The following is a 23,856-nucleotide window of genomic DNA, read 5'->3' as shown; positions in this document are numbered from 1 at the left end:
CCGAGGCGGGCGGATCACGAGGTCAGATCGAGAACAGCCTCGACAACATGGCGAAACACCCCGCTCCGCCCCCACCGCCCCGTCTCTGCTAAAAATACATTTGGTGCCGGCCTTTTGTAATTCCAGCTACTGGGGAGGCTGAGGCGGGAAAATTGCTTGAACCCGGGAGGCGGAGGTTGCAGTGAGCTGAGATTGCGCCACTGCACTCCAGCCTGGGTGACAGAGCAAGATTTCTGTCTCGGAAAAAGATAAAAAAGAATGAGCAATGAATGAATGAATAAACCGATGAATGCATGACACATGAAATAAAATTAATGAATGGGTCTATTTAGGATAGTCACTCTGTCTACTCGTTTCCTATCTGGTTGGTTATTTGCTAGAATGACAATTCACAATTACTGTTTATCAACGTGTTTGTCAACGTGATATGGAAGCAGAATTCTAGGAAAGCTAGAATAACGCCATTTTAAGTTCGGCTCCATTTTAGGACTAAGAAGGCACACTCCTTGCCTGCCACGACCCATAGTCATGGGATGTTTATAGTTAAGTAAACAGCCTGAAGATCTCTAGGACCCACTCCTACAACAGCAAGAAGTCCAAATGTCCTAATATCCACAGCAATATATGCCTTTAAGGTATCATAGTTATGCTTTTATGTATTCACACACTAAAATGTCAATAATTGTCTTCTTTAAATCAATAGAGTAGGCCGGGCGCGGTGGCTCAAGCCTGTAATCCCAGCACTTTGGGAGGCCGAGACGGGCGGATCACTAGGTCAGGAGATCGAGACCATCCTGGCTAACACAGTGAAACCCCGTCTCTACTAAAAAATACAAAAAACTAGCCGGGCGAGGTGGCGGGCGCCTGCGGTCCCAGCTACTTGGGAGGCTGAGGCAGGAGAATGGCGTAAACCTGGGAGGCGGAGCTTGCAGCGAGCTGAGATCCGGCCACTGCACTCCAGCCTAGGAGACAGAGCCAGACTCAGTCTCAAAAAAAAAAATAAATAAATAAATAGAGTAACAAATTTTGTCATGTTGTCTGCTCACCCGCATGTAGGCACAGCTTAGCTTAGCTTTTACATAGGTAAGATCACTATATAAGAAAAACTTAAGGACAGGGTGTTTCTCCTCCTACTTTCTGAGGATGTCCTGCTCTGTAAGAGTAGTTTCCAATAAACCTGCTTCTTGCATTACGCTCTGCAACTCAACCTGAATTCTTTCCTGCACGAGATCCAAGAACCCTCTCTCTAGGTCTGGGTGAAGATCCCTTTTTCCGGTAACAAAAGTACTAAAATGCAGTGAGCCATGATCATGCCACTGCACTCCAGCCTGGGTGACAGAGTGAGACCCTGTATCAAAAAACAAAACAAACAAACAAAACACCTAAAATTTCTATTGTTAAGGAATTTGGGACAAATTGTAACCATTCAGAATTATTCATTGAGCGCTAGCTTTCCTATGGTAAGCCTCAATGCTAAGTATTTAAGAATTTAGGGCCGGGCGCGATGGCTCACGCCTGTAATCCCAGTACTTTGGGAGGCCGAGGCGGGCGGATCACCAGATCAGGAGATTGAGACCATCCTAGCTAACACGGTGAAACCCTGTCTCTATTAAAATACAAAAAAATTAGCCGGGCCTGGTGGCAGGCGCCTGTTGTCCCAGCTAGTCGGATGGCTGAGGCAGGAGAATGGCATGAACCCAGGAGGCGGAGCTTGCAGTGAGCTGAGATCTCACCACTGCACTCCAGCCTGGGCGACAGAGCGAGACTCCGTCGCAAAAAAAAAAAAAAAAAAGAATTTAGGCGGGGGGCAGTGGCTCACGCCTGTAATCCTATTAGGGAGGCCGAGGACGGTGGATCAGCTGAGGTCAGGAGTTCGAGACCAGCCTGGCCAACATGGTAAAACCCGTCTCTTCTAAAAATACAAAAATTAGCTGGGCGTGGTGGCCTGCGCCTCTAATCCCAGCTACTCCGGAGGCGGAGAATCGCTTGAACCTGGAGGGCGGAGGGGGCGGAGGTTGCAGTGAGCCGAGATCACACCACTTCACTCCAGCCTGGCGAAAGAGCGAAGCGAGACTCCGTTTCAAAAAAAAAAAGAAAGAAAAAAAAAAAAGAATTTAAAATATAGTTAAGAAGCCATGCCTACTATATCTAATTAAAGATATTGGGACAATCGAACAGCAATCACACAATTGGTTACCAATTCTACAGTACAAATCAGTGTTGGTGTAGGTGTCTTGCACTCTAGGAAGTTACAGTTAGAGGAGATAAGATTGAAACCCAGTTATTTACCACATACAATTGGTTTTGATATGTTAAAGGATCTTTTTCTGGGAAGGTTAGAGTTTGGGATTTATCCAAAAGCAAACAGGTTTTCCAGCTGAAGAGAACACTGAGTAAAAACAGAGATGAGAATTCACAAGGCTAAATAGGTGGGGCTTTGAATACTACAATAAAAAATATCGGCAAGAAACCGAGATTTCAACATTACAGAAAAGTGCGAAAGAGAACGAATGAAACATCCAGGACCCAGTAACGGAGAGAGTCTGGAATCTGCCACAGTGACATTGTCCCACACTCAGAGCCATTTATTAGCCATGAATAGAAATAAAATTACAGTTTTCGAAATAACAGGTCGATATTATACTGATAGTGACAACTACTTTGCTTTCTTCTGTGTTACTGATTTTTAAAGAGCAAAACAGAAAAGAAAGAAAATTGAAAACGCATAATCTCTAGAAAGCAAACACAACCGAAAGATCGAATCCTAACATGCGAACAACCACATGAGGGCGCCTGACTAAATAGCTATGCATTCCTCAGCGATGACGGTAAACCAGAAGCATATCGGCTCGTTGGTCTAGGGGTATGATTCTCGCTTAGGGTGCGAGAGGTCCCGGGTTCAAATCCCGGACGAGCCCTCTTTTGTAGTAACAATCTCCTAAGTGCATGTTTTGTAGATAGATTACTAAACATAATAAACACAGGTTGGTCAGAGTAAAACACAAAATTGAGACTTTTAGAAACTTGGAGCACACTCCACGTTGGAATACCATTAAAAGGCCTCATTTTGAAAATGCAAAAAGTTTGCTAGTAATGTAGTATTGTACTATGAAAACGTTGTTCCTACCTGTCTATTCCTGGATGCAGCGCATGTACAGAGACATCGGGAGATCTGCTCTTGGTTGCCTATGGCGTGGTTTAAACTCATCCACGACAGTGCCCAGCACCGGGGGGGTATCTCCCGAGCGCCCCTTTCCTCGGAAATGCTCATTCCCGAACCCCGGGACCTGCTAATCCATGACGCCCCCTGCTCGTTTGGAGGAGTTAAAGGCGTGCACAGGATTCCGCACTAGGCGTCTGTTTTTCAAGTGTGTGTTTTACATGGTACAAAGCAATTTGAATGCGTTGCCCTTGGGCGTACAGTAACCATATGTTGTATTAATTGAGCTCACATGGTCCTTCGCTTCAAAACACAAAGGGGATCAACATTTGAGATCATGGGACCAGTATGCTTTCATTTAAGTTTCTGAATGGAATATGGGGGACAGGGGGGAAAAATCTGTTTTTAAATTTTGGGTGTAGGTGGGTGGGGTAAAAGCCTGGGCTCGTCCGGGATTTGAACCCGGGACCTCTCGCACCCGAAGCGAGAATCATACCCCTAGACCAACGAGCCGCTCTCGGCAAGGGCGCTCTCAGCGCTTCCCTTCAGCCTTGTTCCGCCTCTCGCCTCACGTTCCGAACAACCACAACCTGCGACCCTTCTGCTGCGTGTCCTCTGATTCCCTAAGCCTCTGGTCCGGAGCGCTTACCGCCCAGCCGCGTGGAGGAGCAGGGAGGGACAGGCTTTTGCCTGGTTCGGCCGTTCCAACCCCCCATCGCCGGCAGGGCCTCCACGTTCTCACGCGCTCCCGGAAGCCGCCTTCCGGAGCCCGGGCAGGCCCCGGCGGTTCTACTCGCAGTGTTGGCGGGCGCCGGGAGTACCGGCCGAGGAAAGTGCGCAGGGGGCAGGGCGCCTCAGTACGCAGCCCGGTGCCAGGTCCCCCGTCCAGGTGAGAGGGCAAAACACCACAAGGACCTGGAAGAACGCCCTGACCAGGCTACAGAGCGATGGATTCCTTTTACGCTGAACTGAAAGTAGCCTAAGAATGCAGGAGTGTTTTCGAAATAAGGGACCTCTGCACTTGGCCACGCCCCGCCCAGCGCGTCAGTGCACGCAGAGCTGGGCCTGCTCGCTCCGCGACTGGGTCGGTGAATGAGGATGGGGAACTCGGGCGAGGGAAGGGAATACCCGAATCCTGGCTAAGAAAGGGGTGGTGGGAGACGAAAGAGTGAATATGAAGTTAACTCCCCGAACCTTCATTTGGGGGTAATGCACTCTTTTAAGCCCTTTGCTTGTATTGAACTCACCTGATATTCGTAATAATCACCTAGGTGCCATTGTATCTCCATTTGCAGATGAGGAAACTGAGGCTCAGAGATGTTAAGTCGCTCACATACGTCCACAGGGCTAGGAGCTGGCGGTGGCGCTGGTCTAGGAACTCCCGAGGTCCTGGAGGGTGGGAGAACTGGGGGCTGGGGCGTATAAAAGGGACTGGAGAGTCGGGGAGAAGATTGGTACCTTGGTAGGTTGGAGGAGAGAGGGCAGTGGCAGTGGGCCCGGTCTCCTCCCTCCCATCCAGCAGAAAATCTGAGCCTGCCCTACGGCCCTTCCGCCCAGAGGAGCTGGAGTCCGAGTGCGGGGTCTCCCGCGGGTGTGGTTTCCCGGCCTGGGGGTCCAGCTCGTCTTGCCTGCTTTCGGACTGCTCTCACCGCTTCCCCCCGCCCCACGACTCCCGCCCGCCACCCTGCACTCCGGCTCCTTGCAGTTTGTGGCCAAGTTGCAGAGGTCCCTTATTTCTAAAACACTCTTGCATTCTTAGGCTACTTTCAGTTTAGCGTAAAAGGAACCCATTGCTCTGTAGCCTGGGCCGACCGTTCTTCTAGGTCCTGGTGGTGCTTTTGCCCTCTCACCTGCTAACCGAGAGCTTCCCACGTGCACCCGCTTCTCTGCTCTTTTCTCTCTCTCCCTCTCTTCCTTTTAATGTCAGTGAGCTTTTGGGACGACACTTAGCCATAGGAGGTCAGGACCAGGGTTCATGCCCGTGGGGAACGTAACAGGGGAAATGCAGCGAAGACACCTCAGAACAAACAGCGAGCACTGAAAAACCTTTCTTTAGCCCACTCTGGCGCTGTAGAGAGCCCTGTCGCTGGCTGGTACAGGGCCCAGGTCTAAGGTGGGCAGCCCTGTCTACGCCTTCTATTTGTTTGGAAGTGCGTAAAACTATTGACACCCTCTGCTTGTCTGAGACCACTTTTCTTCCTCCCACTGACCTAAGGTGTGAGAACTGGATATTGCTTTTTTTCTTTTCTTTCTTTCTTTTTTTTTTTTTTTTTTTTGAGACGGAGTTTCGCTCTTGTTGCCTAGGCTGGAGTGCAATGGTGCGATCTCAGCTCACCGCAACCTCTGTCTCCCAGGTTCAAGCGATTCTCCCCGCTCAGCCTCCCGAGTAGCTGGAATTACAGGCATGGGCTACCACGCCTGGCTAATTTTGTATTTTTAGTAGAGACAGAGTTTCTCCATGTTGGTCAGGCTGGTCGCGAACTCCCGACCTCACGTGGTCGGCCTTTCTCGGCCTCCCAAAGTGTTGGGTTGAGCCACCGCGCCCGACTGGATATTGCTTTTAACACACTGTTTGGTAGTTTGAGGGTGGTCAAGGGTGGGGAAGGTTGGGGAGAGAGTTTTCATTAGGGCAAGTCCTGAGCAGCTAAGTGTCACCCTCCTTCCCTTTGAGAGTGTGCGTGCCTTCGCTGGGGCTCTCTCTGCCTTGCCTGAGCTCATCCCACTCCTGGGAGCTCTGACTCATTCCTGCCACTCACCATATGCCTGGTACATGACAGAGCTGGACACTTCTTTTATCTTTGCTGAGTATACACTCTCAAGTGTTTTTTGTTTGTTTGTTTTTGTTCGTTGTTGTTTTAATTTCCCAAGCCTGGGGAGAGGGATAAAAAATGAAAATAAGTTCGCAAGTCTGCTTTTCCATTCCTTTAAGTTGTTTGTAATGGCTTCATAGTATCCCACCAAGTTAATGGCACATCCTTTTCTTAATTATTCTTCCACTGTATGATAAGTAAGTGGTGTCAAACATTTCATTGAAATTTTGTGTATATAATTTTTTTTTTTTTTTTTTTTTTTTTTTGAGACAGGGTCTCACTCTGTCACTCAGACTGTAGTGCAGTGGTGCGATCATGGCTCACTGCAGCCTCAACCTCCTGGGCTCAAGTGATCCTCCCACCTCAGTCTCCCAGGTAGCTGGGACAGGCATGTGCCACCTACACCTGGCTAGTTCACCGACACCTGGCTAATATTTTTGTATTTTTCTGTAGAGATGGAGTTTCACTATGTTGCCCAGGCTGGTCTCCAACTCCTGGGCTCAAGTGATCTGTCCACCTCCGCCTCCCAAAGTGCTGGGATTACAGGCATGAGCCACTGCACCCGGCCCCTTTATATGTACTTTGGATTATATTTCCTTAGAACACAATCCCAGAGTTGGTCTGGTCACAGGGATAAACACTGGTCCTTGGCCACTTTTATAATTCTTGATGCAATTATGTGCTAAGGAGCGTGGCTTGGCTGGTTAACAAGTAAGATGGAAATGTGGAAGAAGAGGACCAGTGGCTCTTGGAGAACTTTAAAGCCCATGATTTCATCTTTTAATTTCATTTAAGGGTTTTGATGGCATCAAAGCTTTTGAGAATGGTGATAATGTTAAAAGTATTATTGACAACAACAATTTTGACTTGGGGTCAGAGGTGTAAAAGGGAGTAAAAGAAATTAGAAAACTAGTAAATCCATTAGGAGATGATTAGAATAACTCCAGGATGACATTATTGAAACTGTGAATGGGCATTTAAATCACTTGTAATGAGGATTCAGTGACTATTTAATAACTAAGATTTGCTGGCCACTGAATTCTTACCCAATTTAGGCTTAAGTGGTGCAGACTTGGCTCTGTCTAGCAAGGTCAGTCCTTAGAAATGAGAATACAATTAATTACATGGGTTCACTACTCCAAGGAACCTTCTCGCTAACTTGGCACACAGGACTGACCTCATGCTCATATGCTGAGCCTTGTTTGCTGCTTGTGTACGAGAAGGCCATGGCAGTTGTCTTGGTAGGCTTGTGTCACCCACAGCAAGCCTTCCTCCAATTTAAACAGAAACTTGGATCTGACTGAAAATTCGTGTCTTTTTCCAGATTCTAGTCCAATATCCAGCAAAAGCTTCAGCTACGTGTTACTAAATGCATTTCTATTTGGTTTCCCTCAATGATCCTTTTTACGAGGTATAGATCATGTGTCCCTCTGAATTTTGCAGTCCCTTCATTGAACCACTATTAATGAATTCTTGGAACTCCCTCAGCCTCTTCATTTTTCATTCAAAAGGTTTTGCTTGTTTTTAAGTTTTGAGAGTACATGAGGTCGGAGGGATAATATGAATCTTAGATCTAGATTGTGAAAGAACTGCTCTCCACTAGGACACCTTCACTTCTACCAGGGAATCTTATTACCTGTTTATCTTATTACCCTCTGTTTTATACAGAGCTAGTTCTGGTCAGATGTTTCTGGTTAACACAAAAATGTATCGTTTTCATGATCAAACTTGTGATTCTTTATGAAGACATGCTCATGACAGCATGTTACAAAAAAGAAAGAGAAAATTAGATATAGTAAAATCCCAATTTTGCACCAACCAAGAATTAAAACAAACGTATATAATGCACTGAAAAAAAAAAAAAGAAGAAAATGCATAAAATAGTAACATTAGTTATCCCTGGATAGTGGACTTAAAAATACTTTTTTATTTGCTTCTTAAAATTTTTTCTTTCCCCCCACCAATTTTCTAAAAGAAAGATGCATTGCTTTTACAATGAGAAAAAAATAAGGATAATTAACATTTTTAAGCCACAAAGAAAACAGAGGTCTTAAAACTGCATTTCTTTTTTTGTGGTAGAATGAATAGAGACACAGAATTAGAAGCAATGTAAAGCAGGCCCTGTTGTGCTTCTCCATCCCTTCTGCTTCCAGAGGTGGTCAATGAGCCTGTTTGTATCACTCCTGAGGCCAGGTGTAGCTGTGATGGGGATGTGCCTGGCACTGTCTAGTACGCGTGGCTTCCTTAGATGGTCAAACAGCAGTGACTAGTGTTGGAGGTCCTATTGTTTGAAGAGGCTATTGTTTTCTTGGAGAGGAATGAGTATCTGTGTCTTGGTAATATCCATCCTTTGAGTACCAATCACATAATTATTCTAGAATTTTGTTTCTGCATGCTGGTTAAAGTGCAATTCAGTCTACTCATTCTTTAAAACAGAAGAAACTGGTAAGTGTGGTAACTGACTCTAACTAGGGTTTACCCAAGTTAGAGTAACTTTCTCTAATTTCTTTCTTTTCTTTTTCTTTTTTTTTTTTTATTTAGAGACAGTCTCACTCTGTCACCCAGGCTGGAGTACAATGGCACCATCTCGGCTCACTGCAACTTCCACCTCCCAGGTTCAAGCGATTCTCCTGCCTCGGTCCCTGGAGTAGCTGGGATTACAGATGTGTGGCACCATGCCCAGCTAATTTTTGGATTTTCAGTAGAGACAGGGTTTTACCATGTTGGCCAGGCTGGTCTCGAACTCCTGACCTCAGGTGATCCACCCGCCTCCGCCTCCCAAAGTGCTGGGATTACAGGTGTGAGCCACCACGCCCGGCCACTTTCTCAAATTTCTATGTAAAATTACATCATGAAGGACTAGAGTCATTACTTACAGGAGTACTCAGGGGGAATCCTAGCCTTCTTTTTTTTTTTCTTTTTTTTTTTTTTTTTTTGAGACCGAGTCTTACTCTGTCATGCAGGCTGGAGTACAGTGGCATCATCTCAGCTCACTGCTGCCTCCAACTCCTGGGTTCAAGCGTTTCTCCTGCCTCAGAGTTCCCAGTAGCTGGGATTACAGGCACACCAACAGACTCGGCTAATTTTTGTATTTGTAATAAAGACGGGACTTCACCATGCTGGTTGATCTTGAACTCCCAGCCTCAAGTGATCCACCCACTTTGGCCTCCCAAAGTGCTAGGATTACAGGCATAAGCCACCGCGCCTGCCCAGAATCCTAGCCTTTTCTGACCTCTTCCTTCATAGTGTCTTCCTGGCTGCTCCAGCTCCCATGGAGAAGCCCCACAGCTTTTCAGGATTAGGAGGATGTGTAAGACGTCTCTTAGTTCCTGTTTTGGATGTGGGTGGTTTTACTCTTTTGGCTTCCTTTACCCTCTGAGGCATGTAATACATTCATCATGTCTTCCTCCTCTGAGGAGTCTCAAAGAACCAGTTTCCTGCCCCATTTGACCACAGTGAGACTTCGCTGGAATTCCCACAGCTCTCCTGGGATTTGAGGGCAAAACTGGAATAATGGTCTCTTGTCAGCATCCATAGCCACCGTGATCAGGACATCCAGCACAGGGCTCGTGGAGAGCCTGGGTTACCCCAACAAAACTGGGAAGGCAGAAAAGTGTGTCTCCTGACCCTAGAATTTTGTGCACTTTGCTCCTCTTTTGTGACCCCCTCTGGGAAGGGTCTCAAGAAACTTCTCACACCTAGGTATAAATGACAAAGGAGGCTTCAAATAATGATCTCTCTCAGAAGTATTTGCATATTGAAGGAAGCTAATGAGGACATTTCAGGTGTTTGCTATCAGTTAAGAGAGGTGTTAAGCAGGGATGATTGTTGAAAAAAATCCCATCTCAGCTCTTAAATCAATTCAGTCATTCATTATTTAACAAATATTTATTGAGTACCTACCATATCTGAGGCACTGTGTACACTGAAGAATAATACAAACACATTGTACTCCCCTAGAGCTACAGGTTAGCTCTGGGCACAGTAATACATTATTATATAAAAAATGAGACTGATTTTCTTGGGTGGCTTATGAAACCTAATCCCATTTTATGTGAGCATTTGGATTTTGTTCAGTGCTTTTGACATCTTCATAAACCACCTGATCATGCATTATATAGAGACATTCTTTTTATCCTTTTCTTCACCTGGTCCATCGAGCAAAAACTTGACTGGAACTAGTTGGGGTCAAATAAAATTTAATTTTGAAGCAAACAATGGAATTGGGTGTTTCGGGTTTTGTCCCGTGGGAAACAGCTGTTGTTTTTTGCCTGCCTTCATAGCTTCTTTTGGTAACGGCACCCTGATTTCACTTTGGGGGAATCTTCTTGCTTGCCTTTGCAGGCCTTGTAGAGACAGTGCAGGATTGACTCACCTAGCTCCTAGCTCCAGGAAAGGGCACACAGTCTCTGCATCTCCTTGGTTGTAACGATTGATTCAGGGCATAGGGCCTATGGAAAGCCTCTACAGGATTTTTTCCCCACAGTAATGGGGAAAGAGTAAGCCCTTTCACTGGGTTTGCGGACTGGGAAGAACCTGCTTAAGAATATGACCAGCTGGACGTGGTGGCTTATGCCTGTAATCCCACTTTGGGAGGCCGAGGCGGGAGGATCATTTGAGGCCAGGAGTTTGAGATCAGCCTGGCCAACATGGTGAAACCTGGTCTCTACTAAAAAATACAAAAATTAGCTGGGCGTGGTGGTGCATGCTTGTAATCCGAGCTATTAGGTTGGTGCAAAAGTAATTGCAGTACTTGGGAAGCTGAGGCACGAGAATTGCTTGAATCCAGGAGGCAGAGGTTGCAATGAGCTGTGATTGTGCCACTGCACTCCAGCCTGAGTGACAGAGTGAGACTCTGTCTCATGTCAAAAAAAAGAAAAGAAAAAGAGAGAGAGAGCGCGCGCTCGCGTGAGCGAGCCTTGGCTGCAGCTATTAAGGAAAATTCATTAAATAATTTTTAAAAAAAGAATACGGCCAACAAGAGGGAAAGCAGAGACCAATGCCATGAGAGATTCCTGACATCACTTGGGTGACTGTACTTAGGTTTGTTTTTTTCAGATCTATGAAACTGAAAAAGGGGGAGAGATTCATTGATCTGTATAGTTCTGTTTTTCATCAACTAGTTTGAGTTGGGTTTCTGTCACCAGCAGCTAGGTGAACTTATTCATTCGGCTGTACTAAACACATACCTAATCAAGAAAACCTAATCAGAAGATGATGGACTGGTCGCCTTTTCACGCATTTATTTCTTTGACATATATTTATTGAACATGTAGTTAACTGGTCATAGGACAAAACCTGCATGAAAAACTGGGCATTGTTCAGGGTGACATCAGTGAGGAGCATGGAGTTCTGAGGCCCCTGAAGCTTACCTAGTTCCACATGCAGCTGAAACAGAATCCCAACCCCCTTTTAAATAGTGGCAGATCCCTTCAAAGCATCCAGGATTTTTTTCTTGCTGCCTCTCTGGAATAAGGAAGGACACAGTTTGAAATTCAAGCTAGACTATAAAGAGAGTGGAAGAATGACTCTGACTCTTTCTTTAGCTCTGTTGATGTAGAAGGATCAGTGTTTTCTTTCAAACCCATTAAGAAAGCCTGAAAGAAACAAAGTCTTCCTGGCCTGTTAATAACTTTGTGCTACTTAAAACACAGATGAATTTCTTTAATCCCAAATTTAGAAGTTGCAGTTTCAACCATGCAAATAAAACACCTGATCATGGTTGCTTCGAGAAAGGAGAGTTTTGGCCGGGCGCGGTGGCTCAAGCCTGTAATCCCAGCACTTTGGGAGGCCGAGACGGGCGGATCACGAGGTCAGGAGATCGAGACCATCCTGGCTAACACAATGAAACCCCGTCTCCACTAAAAATACAAAAAAAATTAGCCGGGCGTGGTGGCGGCGCCTGTAGTCCCAGCTACTCGGGAGGCTGAGGCAGGAGAATGGCGGGAACCCGGGAGGCGGAGCTTGCAGTGAGCCGAGATCGCGCCACTGCACTCCAGCCTGGGCGACAGAGCGAGACTCCGCCTCAAAAAAAAAAAAAAAAAAAAAAAAAGAGAAAGGAGAGTTTTAAGCAGTGGGGCTGCAGCACTAAGAAAACTCAGTCCCTGCACTTCGCGAGTTCCCTGCCAAGAGCCCCCTTCATTGATGAACAAGCCCTAGGAATGGGGCCTCTGTTTTTTTCACAAGGTAGACCAAATAATGTGACTAACAGGAGACCTGGGGGATAGAAAGGTATTTTGATGCCCACAAGCATGGTCCCGCAATGTCACATTCTTGTCATTTTTACTGCCCCTTTCTTGTCTGCTACTATGTTTAGACCCTCCAGAAGAAAAATGCAGTTTCTGGCCGGGCGCAGTGGCTCAAGCCTGTAATCCCAGCACTTTGGGAGGCCGAGACGGGCGGATCACGAGGTCAGGAGATCGAGACCATCCTGGCTAACACGGTGAAAACCCGTCTCTACTAAAAAATACAAAAATCTAGCCGGGCGAGGCGGCGGGCGCCTGTAGTCCCAGCTACTCGGGAGGCTGAGGCAGGAGAATGGCGTGAACCTGGGAGGCGGAGCTTGCAGTGAGCTGAGATCTGGCCACTGCACTCCAGCCTGGGCGACAGAGCGAGACTCCGTCTCAAAAAAAAAAAAGAAAGAAAGAAAGAAAAATGCAGTTTCATTTTTCATATCTAAATCTCATACTTTCTATTCCATGCCTTCCTCAAGTAAAGTGGCCCTTTTCATCACACACTCATAATCATGCACACATTCACAAAGTACTTGCCCAGATAGTGCATGTGTATAAACAACCCAAAGACATATATAAATAAAACCAAGTATTGTTTAGGGGTAGACTTCTCTCTCAATAAATGGATGGTAGCTCGATTGATAGCAAGCTAGCGAGCTAGCTAGACAAGTTTATAGATCTCAAAATAATTGACACACACATTTCCCAAATTCTGCTAATATCCAAAGTTTATCATAACTATGACAATATCAGTCTCAACCAGGTTACAAGTTTGTTACAAATTACAAACTACTTAAAAATAGTTTTGAAAAAAAAAAATCCCAAATATTAACACTAAACACTACCCTGGAGTTAGAAAAACTGTAAATGGGATGAGGAAACTGAGGTACCAGTGGTGACATAAGGCCTTTTTGTCTGAGAGACTGTTTTCTGAAGTCAGCATAGGATGTAGTCTAACAGCCCTCCAGAAGAATAATTCTTCCAGCTACCAAATCAGCACATTGAGACATTAAAATACTCAGATCAGAATAAGGACCAACACTAAGTTTAAATGTGTATTTGGATTAACATTTTTCAGCAGGAGTGCATGAAGATGGGAGAGGATATAAGTCAAAGACTGGGTAGTCAGGCGCCCTGTCCCTTGCAGAACCTCCTACACTCACCAAACAGAATATTAAAGCAAGAGCTACCCAATAAGAAGAGACTAAAGACCCCAACTCACTCCTCCTGTGTTGGCCAGAAGAACCTGGGCTGTGAGTCAAGAAAAGCTTCCCAGGGAAACTAAGAAAAATGTTTTAATTATGTAGCTTGCACATCATGGTACTCAGGGCACCTCCCAGGAAACATCTAATCCACACTCAAGGATTCTGGAAATGCAAATTCATCCTCACAGGATCAATTGGGCAGCTGCCATTATTCAGGTATCACTGCTTTGCTTTCAGGAGGAGATGCAATGTGGGACATGAAACCTCCTGCCATTCTGCCTCTCCATGGGAGTTCTCCACATTCTCAAGGGCAGGAGAAGGGAGTGAGCCAAGGCAGCAACCTCCCATGGTGGTCACCAACTGGAAAAGCACAGGGCAGGAAAAGCTACTGCGAATGGAGCAGACACTTTTTTTTTTTTTTAATGTTTTAATCATTATCTCTTCCAGTCCAATGTTTTAAAGACTGGTTGGCCAGTTCAAATTTGGACCAAGTTGAAAAGTTGTCTCTAGGGTTTTGATACAATTTAGGGTCTTCTGTAACTTACAGGATTTCTATTTTATGTTTATGGCCACCTAAAATTAGTTTTTAACTGATATTTGAGAACCGTAAACACTTTAGAACAATAAAAAGGAACTTTACCCAAGCAAATCTGATAAGCTAAATCAGAGCTCAGGTCGGAGGTCAGAGGTTGGAGGTCGGCTGCAGGGATGGGTGAGTGTGGATAGCATCCAGGGCTCCACAGGCTGACCAGTGCCCCTGGGACTCATCGCCACACGGCATTGTTTTCAGTAAGTTGTTGTTTAACCAAGTCCATCAAATGACATAAACTCAAACTGATAAAAGTCTGCTGCCCTCAGATCCAGTCTCTATCTGCCAGGGAACATTTGGTGTGGAGTCCAGGAAATAATCCACCCTGTGTCTTCAGGCTGACTCCAGACTCTCAGCATATTCTGCCTCTGCAATGCCTTCGTCTGCTGCTGCTACGACTGTTGCTGCTACTTGCAAAGAGATGTGTCCAGCAACTTCATCACTGGGGCACAATGAGCTGTTCTTCACATTTTAGTGTCCTGGACAGGAGTGTCATCCTGTGAACAGGGGAGGAAAGAATTAATTAGGAAAATGGTGAGGAAATCCTGACACTCAGTATCTCTCCTCAGGGATGCTGGATCAGGCAATAGTAACAGTAGGAGTAGTAAGAATGATAGTCATAAGAATGCTATGTGCCTGACTTAGTTTTATTTTTTAATGCATTGACTTATTTAATCCTCACGAAAGCAATATGAGGTAGCTACTTCTATTAACTCTGTCATAGGTGAGGCAGTGAAAGCACAGAGAGGTTATATCCCCTAGGTCACACAGCTAGTAAGTGGTGAAGTCAGGATTTTAACCTAGAGATCAGAGCTTGAGTCGTCAAGTACCAAGTGACCCCGCCCACCCCTTGATGCCTGAGTTCCCTCTATCTTGGCCTCTTACCTATTCACTCATTCCCATTCAATGTGCTCTCCTGAAACTCTGCTCAAGATTCTTTGGCAGCATATAAATGGAAAAAGGACAGAAAGAGTTGAAAATAAAAGACTAACACTTGAGTAAAAGGACAGTAAAGTAGCTTTTTATTCAACAGTCATTCAGAAGGTATTACTTCGAGATCCTTCTGTGCTAGGAGCTGTACCAGGACTCCAGCCTCGTCTCCATCAGTTCTTTAGCTGAGAAATGGAAACATTTGGGAATGTAACCACAGTACAAGGTGGGGTGTGATGTGGACCATCCTAATGGATTATACTGAGCAGGGGGGCATTTGTCCTCAGAGCAATCAGAAAAGGCCTGTGGAGGGAAAGATAGAGGTGTGGTGAGAGGACTTCCAGGTACCAGTGAGGGCTGGGTTTAAGTGGACTGCTGGCAATTTCAGCTGGCAGTGCAGGCATTTGGGCAAAGAGGCTGAGGGATTGGATGAGGGGATGCCTTGCCTATTGTGGAATGGTGCAGGGTGCAGGCTGGCTGGAGCCCCAGCCACGCTGTTAAGGGGCGTGGAGACAGCGAAGGTTAGGCAGGTGGCAAAGCCCAGCCTGTGGAGGAGCATGAACTCCATTTTTCAGTGGGCAGTATCAAAGGGTTTGGGATAGGAGAGCAGACAACCTATGGTATTTATAGGAAGAAGAATATGGCAATGATGTGTAGGGTGAGTCTGGAGACCAGGAATTCTGTTAGGAATGAGTTGTGATTGTAGAGATAGAAAAGAAAGGCTAGCACTGGTATCATCATAGAGATGGGGTTGTGCCATGTTGCCCAGGCTGGTCTCCAGCTCCTGGGCTCCAGCGATCCTCATGCCTCGCCTTCCTAAAATACTGGGATCACAGGTGTGAGGGACTGTGCCCTGCCACAATTCCATTACTGATTGAGCTCCCACAAAGCACTGGTCATGTTTGGGGCTGGGGAGGGCCAAGGAGGAGGAGGGGGAAAGGGGAGAAGAAGAAGGAGAGGCAGAGGGATCTCTGGGGAGGACAGTTAATGTGTCTGAGGGATGATGGAGGTGGGAATGCAGGGAGTGCGTCCCCAGGAGAACTGAGAAGAAATAAGGGCCAAGAACTGAGTCTGTTGACCTGCCAGTTAACCAGGAGGGAGAAGAAAGAAAGAACAAAGTAAACACTACAAAGTTACAAAGGTAGGGGATTCTCAAGAGAAGGATGTATTTCATCAGCTCAGGGAGAAAAGAATTTCAAATCAAATGTTGAGAAACCAAGGGGAATGACTTGGAAAGCAATTCAATCAGGCAATTAAGAAGTCAGCACTTATCGTTAATACAACAAAGTCTCAGATTTGATGTCCAAACATTTCGAATGTCTTTGTTTGGGTAAGTTAGTCTCTGGCATAGCTGAGTGCCCTACACAATACTGGATACATAATGAGTGTTTGAGAAACATTTATTTATTTATTTTTAAAACATTTATAAATTTATTTTTAGACGGAGTCTCTGTCGCCCAGGCTGGAGTGGCTCGATCTCAGCTCACTGCAACCTCCACTTCCTGGGTTCAAGTGATTCTCCTGCCTCAGCCTCCTGAGTAGCTGGGACTGCAGGCTCGCACCACCACCCCTGGCTAGTTTTCGTATTTTTAGTAGAGCCACGGTTTCACCATGTTGGCCAGGCTGATCTCGAACTCCTGACCTCAAGTGATCTGCCCGCCTCAGCCTCCCAGAGTGCTGGGATTACAGGCGTGAGCCACCGTGCCCAGATAACACTTGCTAAATTTATTTGAAGTATTAGAGTTGTATCTGATTCTGGGCCCTCTTTCCAGGGTGACTTTTCCTTATAAACAGAATCCTAAGTGCAGTGACTTGATACGTCCAGCCTGCCTGTGATCGAAATCCCCACAATGGCTCCTTCTTTCAGCATGACATGTTAAAACACTTGTGAGGGGCAACCTAACAGTAAGGGAACCCTTTATAGTGCTTTCACACATCTGATGCCTTCGGCGTACTTATGGAACTTTCCTGTTTTCTCTCGAAGAACAAATTGCTCCTGCCTTTGTGCTTCACATAGCACCCTTCGAGGGCAGAATCCCATTTATTCCACTGCCTTGTCGTTATTTGTTTATGCCTCTGTCTTTTTCACTTTTGACTCCCGGTATCTCACATACTGGTAGGGATAACGGGTGCTTATTAAATGCTGATTGCATGAATGCAACCATAATTAGTTTGTCTGATCAATCTATTTCTACCACCAAGGAACAAGATGGGAATTAGGTTGGGGGTTAGAAAACTGCTTAGAGGTGTGTGCTGCCTCTGGGGGATCCAGGAAAGACCTGGGACAGGCATGGGTGCCTCAGGAAGCCTATAACTCAAGGAGTCAACCTTGTAATTGTTTTCACTGATGATTCCTTTTGTACTAGTGACTCAGGCATTTTGATTCTGACCTTGACCTGGTTTAAGAGGAACAGGGAGGACTGGAGAACCAGTGCCCTCTTCCAGATTAAACAAATTATGCACACGTGCACAGGTACTTTGTAAGCAGTTTATTCTGATGATGGGGCAGGTGCCTAATATATCAACATTGATAGAGCTCTGTGACTATGGACAACTCCTGTCCTCCTCAGAGCCTTGGTTTCTTTCTCTCTCTAGACTAGTCTGGGCGTGGTGGCTCACGCCTGTAATCCCATCACTTTGGGAGGCTGAGGTGGGCAGATCGCTTGAGATCAGGAATTCAAGACCAGCCTGGCCAATATGGTGAAATCCTTATCTCTACTAAAAATACAAAAATTAGCCTGACATGGTGGTGCGGGCTTGTAATCCCAGCTACTTGGGAGGCTGATGCAGGAGAATCACTTGAACGCAGGAGGCAGAGTCTGCAGTGAGCTGAGATTGTGCCACTGCACTCCAGCCTGGGTGATAGAGCAAGACTCCATGTCAAAAAAAAAAAAAAAAAAAAAAAAGAAACTAGGCAATTGGGTTAAGTGGCATCTCAGAGATGACAAGAGGAAAAGCATTCCTTTCATTCCATTCAGAGGTGGAAGTGGAGCTACTCTTTGTCAACCTGAGCTGCCTGTTTGGGAGGAGTGTGCTCCTGAGGGTGCTGGGCATTCTCTTCCTCTGCCCAGGGCTCTGTCGGGAATATGGAAGTGGCAAGGCTTGAGGGATTACCAGTGAGGCTGCCCCAGAGCTCCTGGAGTTCCTGCAGGAAGACTTCTTCTATCTGAGACCTCCCTGAAGCAGCCCTCTTCCCTACTAGCTTTTCAACCAACGCGACTTTTCAACCCTTCAGGATTGGAAGGTGCTGTCAGTGAAATGGGGAGGTCTCCTGGCAAGGCATGTGTCTCCTAACCCGAAAATAAGATGTGGCAACCCCTGGCAGGTGACTACTTGGACCCAGTGACTTCATCCTCAAAAAGGACTAACAGTTTGGGGCATGTATTTGCCTTCTGTAGAGCTGGTGGAATCTCTCAGTTCCAGAAGATTCTAAATCTAAAGACTGCTTACGTAGAATGGAAAGTGTTAAAGAAATCTGGAGCACCTCTGCCTGACAACTTAACCCAGGGGTCTCAGTCATACTTTATGAGTCTTTGGGACTCAGACATTTTTCTCCCTGATCTAGCATGAGTGAGAATAATGTGAGGGTCCTAGGAGATCCCCTAAACACATCAATTCCTCTTATATGTGTACTTCTATCATTAGAGAGTATTTCTTTTGGGTCAATTTCTGTCTTCCTTCAAAATTCATTCACTCAGTCAACAAAGATTTTTTAAAGAACCTACTATGTTCCAGGTTCTGTAGCAGGTGCTGGAGATGCAGGGAGGAAAAGGAGTAGAGAAAGACAATTAAAAAATACACAGGAGAATTTCAAATAGTGATGTGTTCTGTGATGACGAAGTAGAATCGTGGGAGAGAGTAACTGATGGGGTGGAGGGAGGTCCGCTTAGACTGAGTGACACAGACAGGCCTCGGTGAGAAGGGACCATCTGAGCTGAGCTCTGAGCCATGGGTAAGAAGTGGCCCTGTAAGGATCAGAAGAAAGGTCCCACACAGAGGGGACGGCAAGGATAGAGCTCTGAAGTGGGAATGAGCTTGCTGTATTTGAAGAACAAAAAGACCTCAGCATGGCTGGAGCACAGTGAGGGGGAGAGTCAGGGAGAGGTGGGTACATCCAATCCAAACCCCTAGTACCGGTGAATGTGACCTTATTTGGAAAGAGGTTCTTGGCAGATGTAACTAAGAATCTCAAGACAAGATCCTTCCGGATTTAGGGTGGACCCTACATCTAATGACTGACATCTTTATAAGAGGGAGGAGGGGGACTTTGAGACACACAGTAACAGTGAAAGGCCATGTGATGGAGATGGAGGCAGAGACTGGAGTGGTGCATCTATACGCCAAGAGATGCCATGAATTGCAGCAGCCACCAGGAGCCGGAGGAGGCAAGGGAGAATTCCAAGGGTTGCAGGCAGCCACCAGAACTTAGGGGAGAGGAACAAATTCTCCCCCAAAACTGCTAGAGGAAACCAACCCAGCCAACAACTTAATTTTGGAGGCCTGAACTGTAGAACTGTAAGAAAGTATATTTCTATTGTTTTACGCCACCAAGTTTGCGGTAATTTTTTTATGGCAACCCTAATACAAGAGGAGAATAATTTTAGCAAAGAGCAGTTGATCTAAAAAACAAACCAAACCTGCTGGTTGCTGTCCAGAGAACGGATTATATAGGCAGGGGAAAAAAAAAAAAGTGGAAGCAGGAAGCCAGAAAAGAGTCTACTGTAGCAGGAAGCTGATAGTGGTGTGAGTAAATGAATGCATGCATGAATGAATGCACTAACAAAAGTGAAGGGGGAAACAATTGTGGGTGACTGACTTGATGAGATTGTTAGGGACTCTGCAGGGCTGGTTCTGCTCTTATTTATTTATTTATTTATTTTGAGACAGAGTTTCGCTCTTGTTGCCCAGGCTGGAGTGCAATGGCGCAATCTCGGCTCACCGCAACCTCTCTGCCTCCCAGGTTCAAGCGATTCTCCTGCCTCAGCCTCCCTGGTAGCTGAGATGACAGGCATGTGCCACCACGCCTGGCTAATTTTGTATTTTTAGTAGAGATGGGGGTTTCTCCATGTTGGTCAGGCTGGTCTCGAACTCCCGACCTCAGGTGATCTGCCCACCTTGGCCTCCCAAAGTGCTGGGATTACAGGCATGAGCCACCGCGCCCGGCCTGGTTCTGCTCTTAAAGCATAGATAGGTGGGCTCAAGATGGGCTTCCTGGGAGTTGGTGGGGAGCAGACGGGTGTAGGGGAAAGGGCCAGTTAGCGCAGGCCTAGGCAGAAGGGCACGGGCTGAGTCACTCCGTCCTCCTCATGTGCAGCAGATGCCCAATTCCTGAGAGAGAGAGTGAACGTCCCAACGTCACATACAGCCTCTTTCTCTGAGGGCCAACTCAAATGCTACCTTGGCCCTGAAGCATCCCCAACTTTTTGTCCCATCCACACACAAATTGTTTCTGCCACCCTTGCACTTTGGGCTTCCCTAGGAATGCCCCCTGTCCACTGCCCAATTCCACCTTGTTTATGCACGTGAAAGAGCTGCTGGTCTCATGTGCTAAACTGAGATGATTTTTAGAAAGGAGCTCCCCTTTCTTTTTCATCTCTGGATCCCCTGCAGCAGCCTGCCCAGGCTCCTGCACTCAGCAGGCTTCCATAAAAGCCTCAGTTACTGAGCCGTGCCGAGGCTCGGTCATTCCACACACACCCAGAAGCTTGCCAGAACTCCCAAGTCAGCGAGAAGCTGGCAAGAGCACAAGACACACTTCCCCTTTGTGTCCTTTTGTCCCCTCAGCCTCAGCAACAGCCTTTCTCCAACCAGTTGGCACGAGGCAGGAGCCTGGCACCTTTGTTTCTGCAGATTGAGCTGATTTATGAAGGGATGTACAGAACAGGGCATGTGACAGACGCACTCCCTGGTCCTGGCACTGACTTCTGCGTGTGAACGAGCCAGACCACCTACCTCTGGCCTGGGGACCGCTCGCTCGCTCTGGACCTCACTGCTGGTCTCCAGCTGGTCAGGGGCGGTCTGGGGGCTGCAACCTGGCTCGAGCACTGCCCCTTCCTGTTGTTTTTCCTTGCCTTTCTCCTGCTTGGGGACATCACCGCCCTTCACTCCTCCAGGGGGACTATGGGGGGTCTCCTTCCCTGCAGCTCCCTCCTCCGGCTTCTTTGTTTCTTGGCTCTCATGTTCAGGTCCCGCCTCTTCATTTTGCACCGTCTCCTCCTTCACCTCTGCAGCCTTTTCCATCTCTGCTTCCTCTCCAGCTGGCTTTTCCTCCCTGGGGCTCCCACACCTATTTTCTGCCTCTGGGCCAGAGGTCTGGAGTGCTTTCGGGGCCTCCTCCTGGGCCGGGTGCTGGCCGTCCACGTCCTCTGAACTCCGCCTGGCCTTTTCGCCGTTCTTGGCTTCCTCTGTGGCCCTGTCCTCCTCCTGCTTCTCTGTCCTGCTGGGTGACCTCCTCAGAGGAGGCTTTTCAGCGGGCCCCAGGGTTCTCACTCCCTCTCCTGCTGCCCCCTCACTGGACGAAGGGGATCCTGGGGCCTTGCTCTTGGATGGGAACACCTCATCCCCATCCTCTTCCTTAGCACCATTCTCCTGAGATGACTCCGCCGCCCTGAAATCTCCAAGTTCCCCACAGTCTGACTGCGACCTTCGGAATCGCCTGGAGGGAGGGCGCCTTTTGATTGAGCCCCTCGTCCGCACCTGGAAGAAAGTGTTAAGGAAAATTATCCAAAATCCATTAAAAAAAAGGCCAAGAGGAGGGCTGTATGAGCTTTCAATGTCAGTCTGGTGCACTGCTTCACAAGTCCATGCAAGGACCATTTAATTTTCCAGGAGAACGAATCATTGTTTGCTATTTATTATAGGTTAGAGTCGTGTGGGATTGTGAAATCACATGGTGACTTGCAGACTTATATTTTGTGAAGATGAAAATGCTCTCCATTAAGTAAAAAACAAAAACAAAAACTCATGATGTTATTACACTGTAAAACACTAACCAGTTTGGTGTCTAATTTAGCAATTTTATTCTGACACTTAAAAAAATTGCTGCCAGGCATGGTGGCTCACACATGTAATCCAGCACTTTGGGAGGCTGAGGCAGGAGGATCACTTGAGCTCAGGAGTTCAAGATCAGCCTGGGCAACATAGCAAGACTCCATCTCTACTAAAAGTAAGAAAAATTTGCTGGGTGTGCTGATGCACGCCTGTGGTCCTAGCTACTTGGGAGGCTGAGGTGGGAATATAGCTTGAGCCTGGGAGATGGAGGCTGCAGTGAGCTGTCATCATGCCACGGCACTTCAGCCTGGGCAACACAGCAAGACTCTGCATTAAAAAAAAAAAAAAGAAATTGTCTAATTGTCTATAAATAACCAGTTCTTCAAATGCTGTTTCAGTAAGTTTTACCATCTTACAAGTTTCCTCATAAATTGACATGTTGAATAAAATCTTTCTCTATTTTGCGTAAGAGTCAGATTTTTATCTTGTGAAGATGCAAAAATGCTTTCTATCCAGTAAAAAAGATAACTTATGATTTTACTGCACTGTAAAATTTTGAAAAATTTGAAAATTGAACTTTTGAAAATTATACTTTGACAAAGATGAATCGCACCAAGAAGAGTGTTAGAGACCTGCTGACGGTCAGGTCCTGGTGCAGGGACCTCAGGAGTGCTGAGCTGGACACCTGGTGACTAGCTTCCTCTCTTGCCTGACTGTGCCCTTCCCATCCCCCATGAAGCTGGCTGATACTGGGAAACCTGAGCAGCCAGATTCCTTTGCTTCTGGAACTCAGGTCCACCACGGTCAGAAGCTGTTCCCCAGGAGCACCAGCAGAGCTGCCTGAAGGTGGTATCTCTGGGGAGCATGTGAATCTCAGAATCGGGCCTCTTCTCAGCTCATCAGACTTAGTCAAAGGTGCAATGGAAATGTTCACATCAGATACCCTATCTACTGGAGTGATGCATCCTTTAAAAATTAGTATGTAAGTGGGCTGGGCGTGGTGGTGCACGCCTGTAATCCTAGTACTTTGGGAGGCATAGGCAGCGGACCACTTGAGCCCAGAAGCTGCAGGAGCTGGTTGAAGACATGGCAAAACCCTGTCTCTACAAAAAAAAACAAAACAAGGCGTGGTGGTGCGTGCCTGTAGTCCCAGCTACTAGGAGGCTTGCTTGAGCCCAGGAGGTGGGGCTTGCTATGAGCCAACATCTCACCACTGCACTCCAGCCTGAGTGACAGAGGAAGACCCTGCCTCAACAAAACAAAACAAAACAAAACAAAATAATTAGTTTGTAAAATAAATTTTTGTAAATGTTATTTTCCCACTGATTTACATTTTGGTATTTGTCAATCCTGGTTCCCCATCTATGAGGTTTGGAATGAATACTTGGTTTATCAGGGCCTCCCAAGCCCTTTCCTGAGACCATGATGGGGTCAGCTCTGGAAGATATCAAGGCCCCAGCCCTTAGGACCAGCAGGGTTCCAAAATCACTTCCCCTTGCTGCTGTCAGAAGGCCGAAGCCTCCAGGCATTATGACCAGGTAGCAGCTCCTCCCTCCCTGTCTTACCCTGTGAGAAGGTGGCTCTCTGGGAAGGTTCCTCTCTGCCTTCAGGGGTCTCCATCACCCTGGCTGGGGAACTTCCACTCTGCCCCTAGCCCACAGGCTCAAGCCTGCCCGAACCCCTCCTTACCACTAGTTTATTTCCTTGAGCCCTCCCTGTTTTTACACATTTGACTTTTTTTTTTTTTTTTTTTTTTTTTTGCTAGCTGGACTTCCTAGAATGGCCTAGAAGATCTCATTTCTCCATCATTAATTTTAAAGCTGCACCCATTTAGCATTCCCTGGCACCAGACCCCCAGAAGTCTTGGCTCCTGCTTGGCCCTGGCCCACATTTGTTGGCTACCTGCTTGGCCCGTACCTCTGATCCTTACTTCCTCCCA

The 23,856-nt window shown here is 46.7% G+C and overlaps 2 protein-coding genes and 2 non-coding genes across 8 annotated transcripts in view; 1 reads left to right on the top strand and 3 right to left on the bottom strand.

The window, feature by feature from the left end:
• The window catches only part of LOC105492995 (myelin protein zero like 1), a 72,001-nt gene extending 67,990 nt beyond the window's left edge, over window positions 1-4,011 (bottom strand). Inside the window, exon 1 of one of the 2 annotated variants that reach the window (XM_011760403.3) lies at window positions 3,810-4,011. In XM_011760403.3, coding sequence (XP_011758705.1) covers window positions 3,810-3,876 — 67 coding nt within the window. In that variant the 5' untranslated portion in view covers window positions 3,877-4,011. The remainder of the gene's footprint in view (window positions 1-3,809) is intronic. The other variant, XM_024796359.2, reaches the window with a different exon arrangement.
• On the top strand, window positions 2,847-2,918 carry TRNAP-AGG (transfer RNA proline (anticodon AGG)). The gene has a single exon. It is a non-coding gene; the product is annotated as a tRNA-Pro (tRNA).
• Window positions 3,602-3,673, bottom strand: TRNAP-CGG (transfer RNA proline (anticodon CGG)). The gene has a single exon. It is a non-coding gene; the product is annotated as a tRNA-Pro (tRNA).
• A 7,200-nt stretch (window positions 4,012-11,211) lies between the features above and the next one.
• The window catches only part of LOC105492993 (RCSD domain containing 1), a 76,605-nt gene continuing 63,960 nt past the window's right edge, over window positions 11,212-23,856 (bottom strand). For all 4 annotated transcript variants that reach the window (XM_071075067.1, XM_011760399.3, XM_071075063.1 and 1 more), the window contains 2 exons: window positions 20,880-21,623; window positions 11,212-14,494 (listed from right to left, as the gene is read on the bottom strand). In XM_071075067.1, the coding sequence (XP_070931168.1) occupies window positions 14,462-14,494; window positions 20,880-21,623 (777 nt within the window). In that variant the 3' untranslated portion in view covers window positions 11,212-14,461. The remainder of the gene's footprint in view (window positions 14,495-20,879; window positions 21,624-23,856) is intronic.

Source organism: Macaca nemestrina, chromosome 1 (genome assembly GCF_043159975.1).
Source record: "Macaca nemestrina isolate mMacNem1 chromosome 1, mMacNem.hap1, whole genome shotgun sequence".
Classification (NCBI taxonomy): domain Eukaryota; kingdom Metazoa; phylum Chordata; class Mammalia; order Primates; family Cercopithecidae; genus Macaca; species Macaca nemestrina.
The sequence above is the reverse complement of the archived record's forward strand: the minus strand, read 5'-3'. Positions and strand labels throughout refer to the sequence as shown.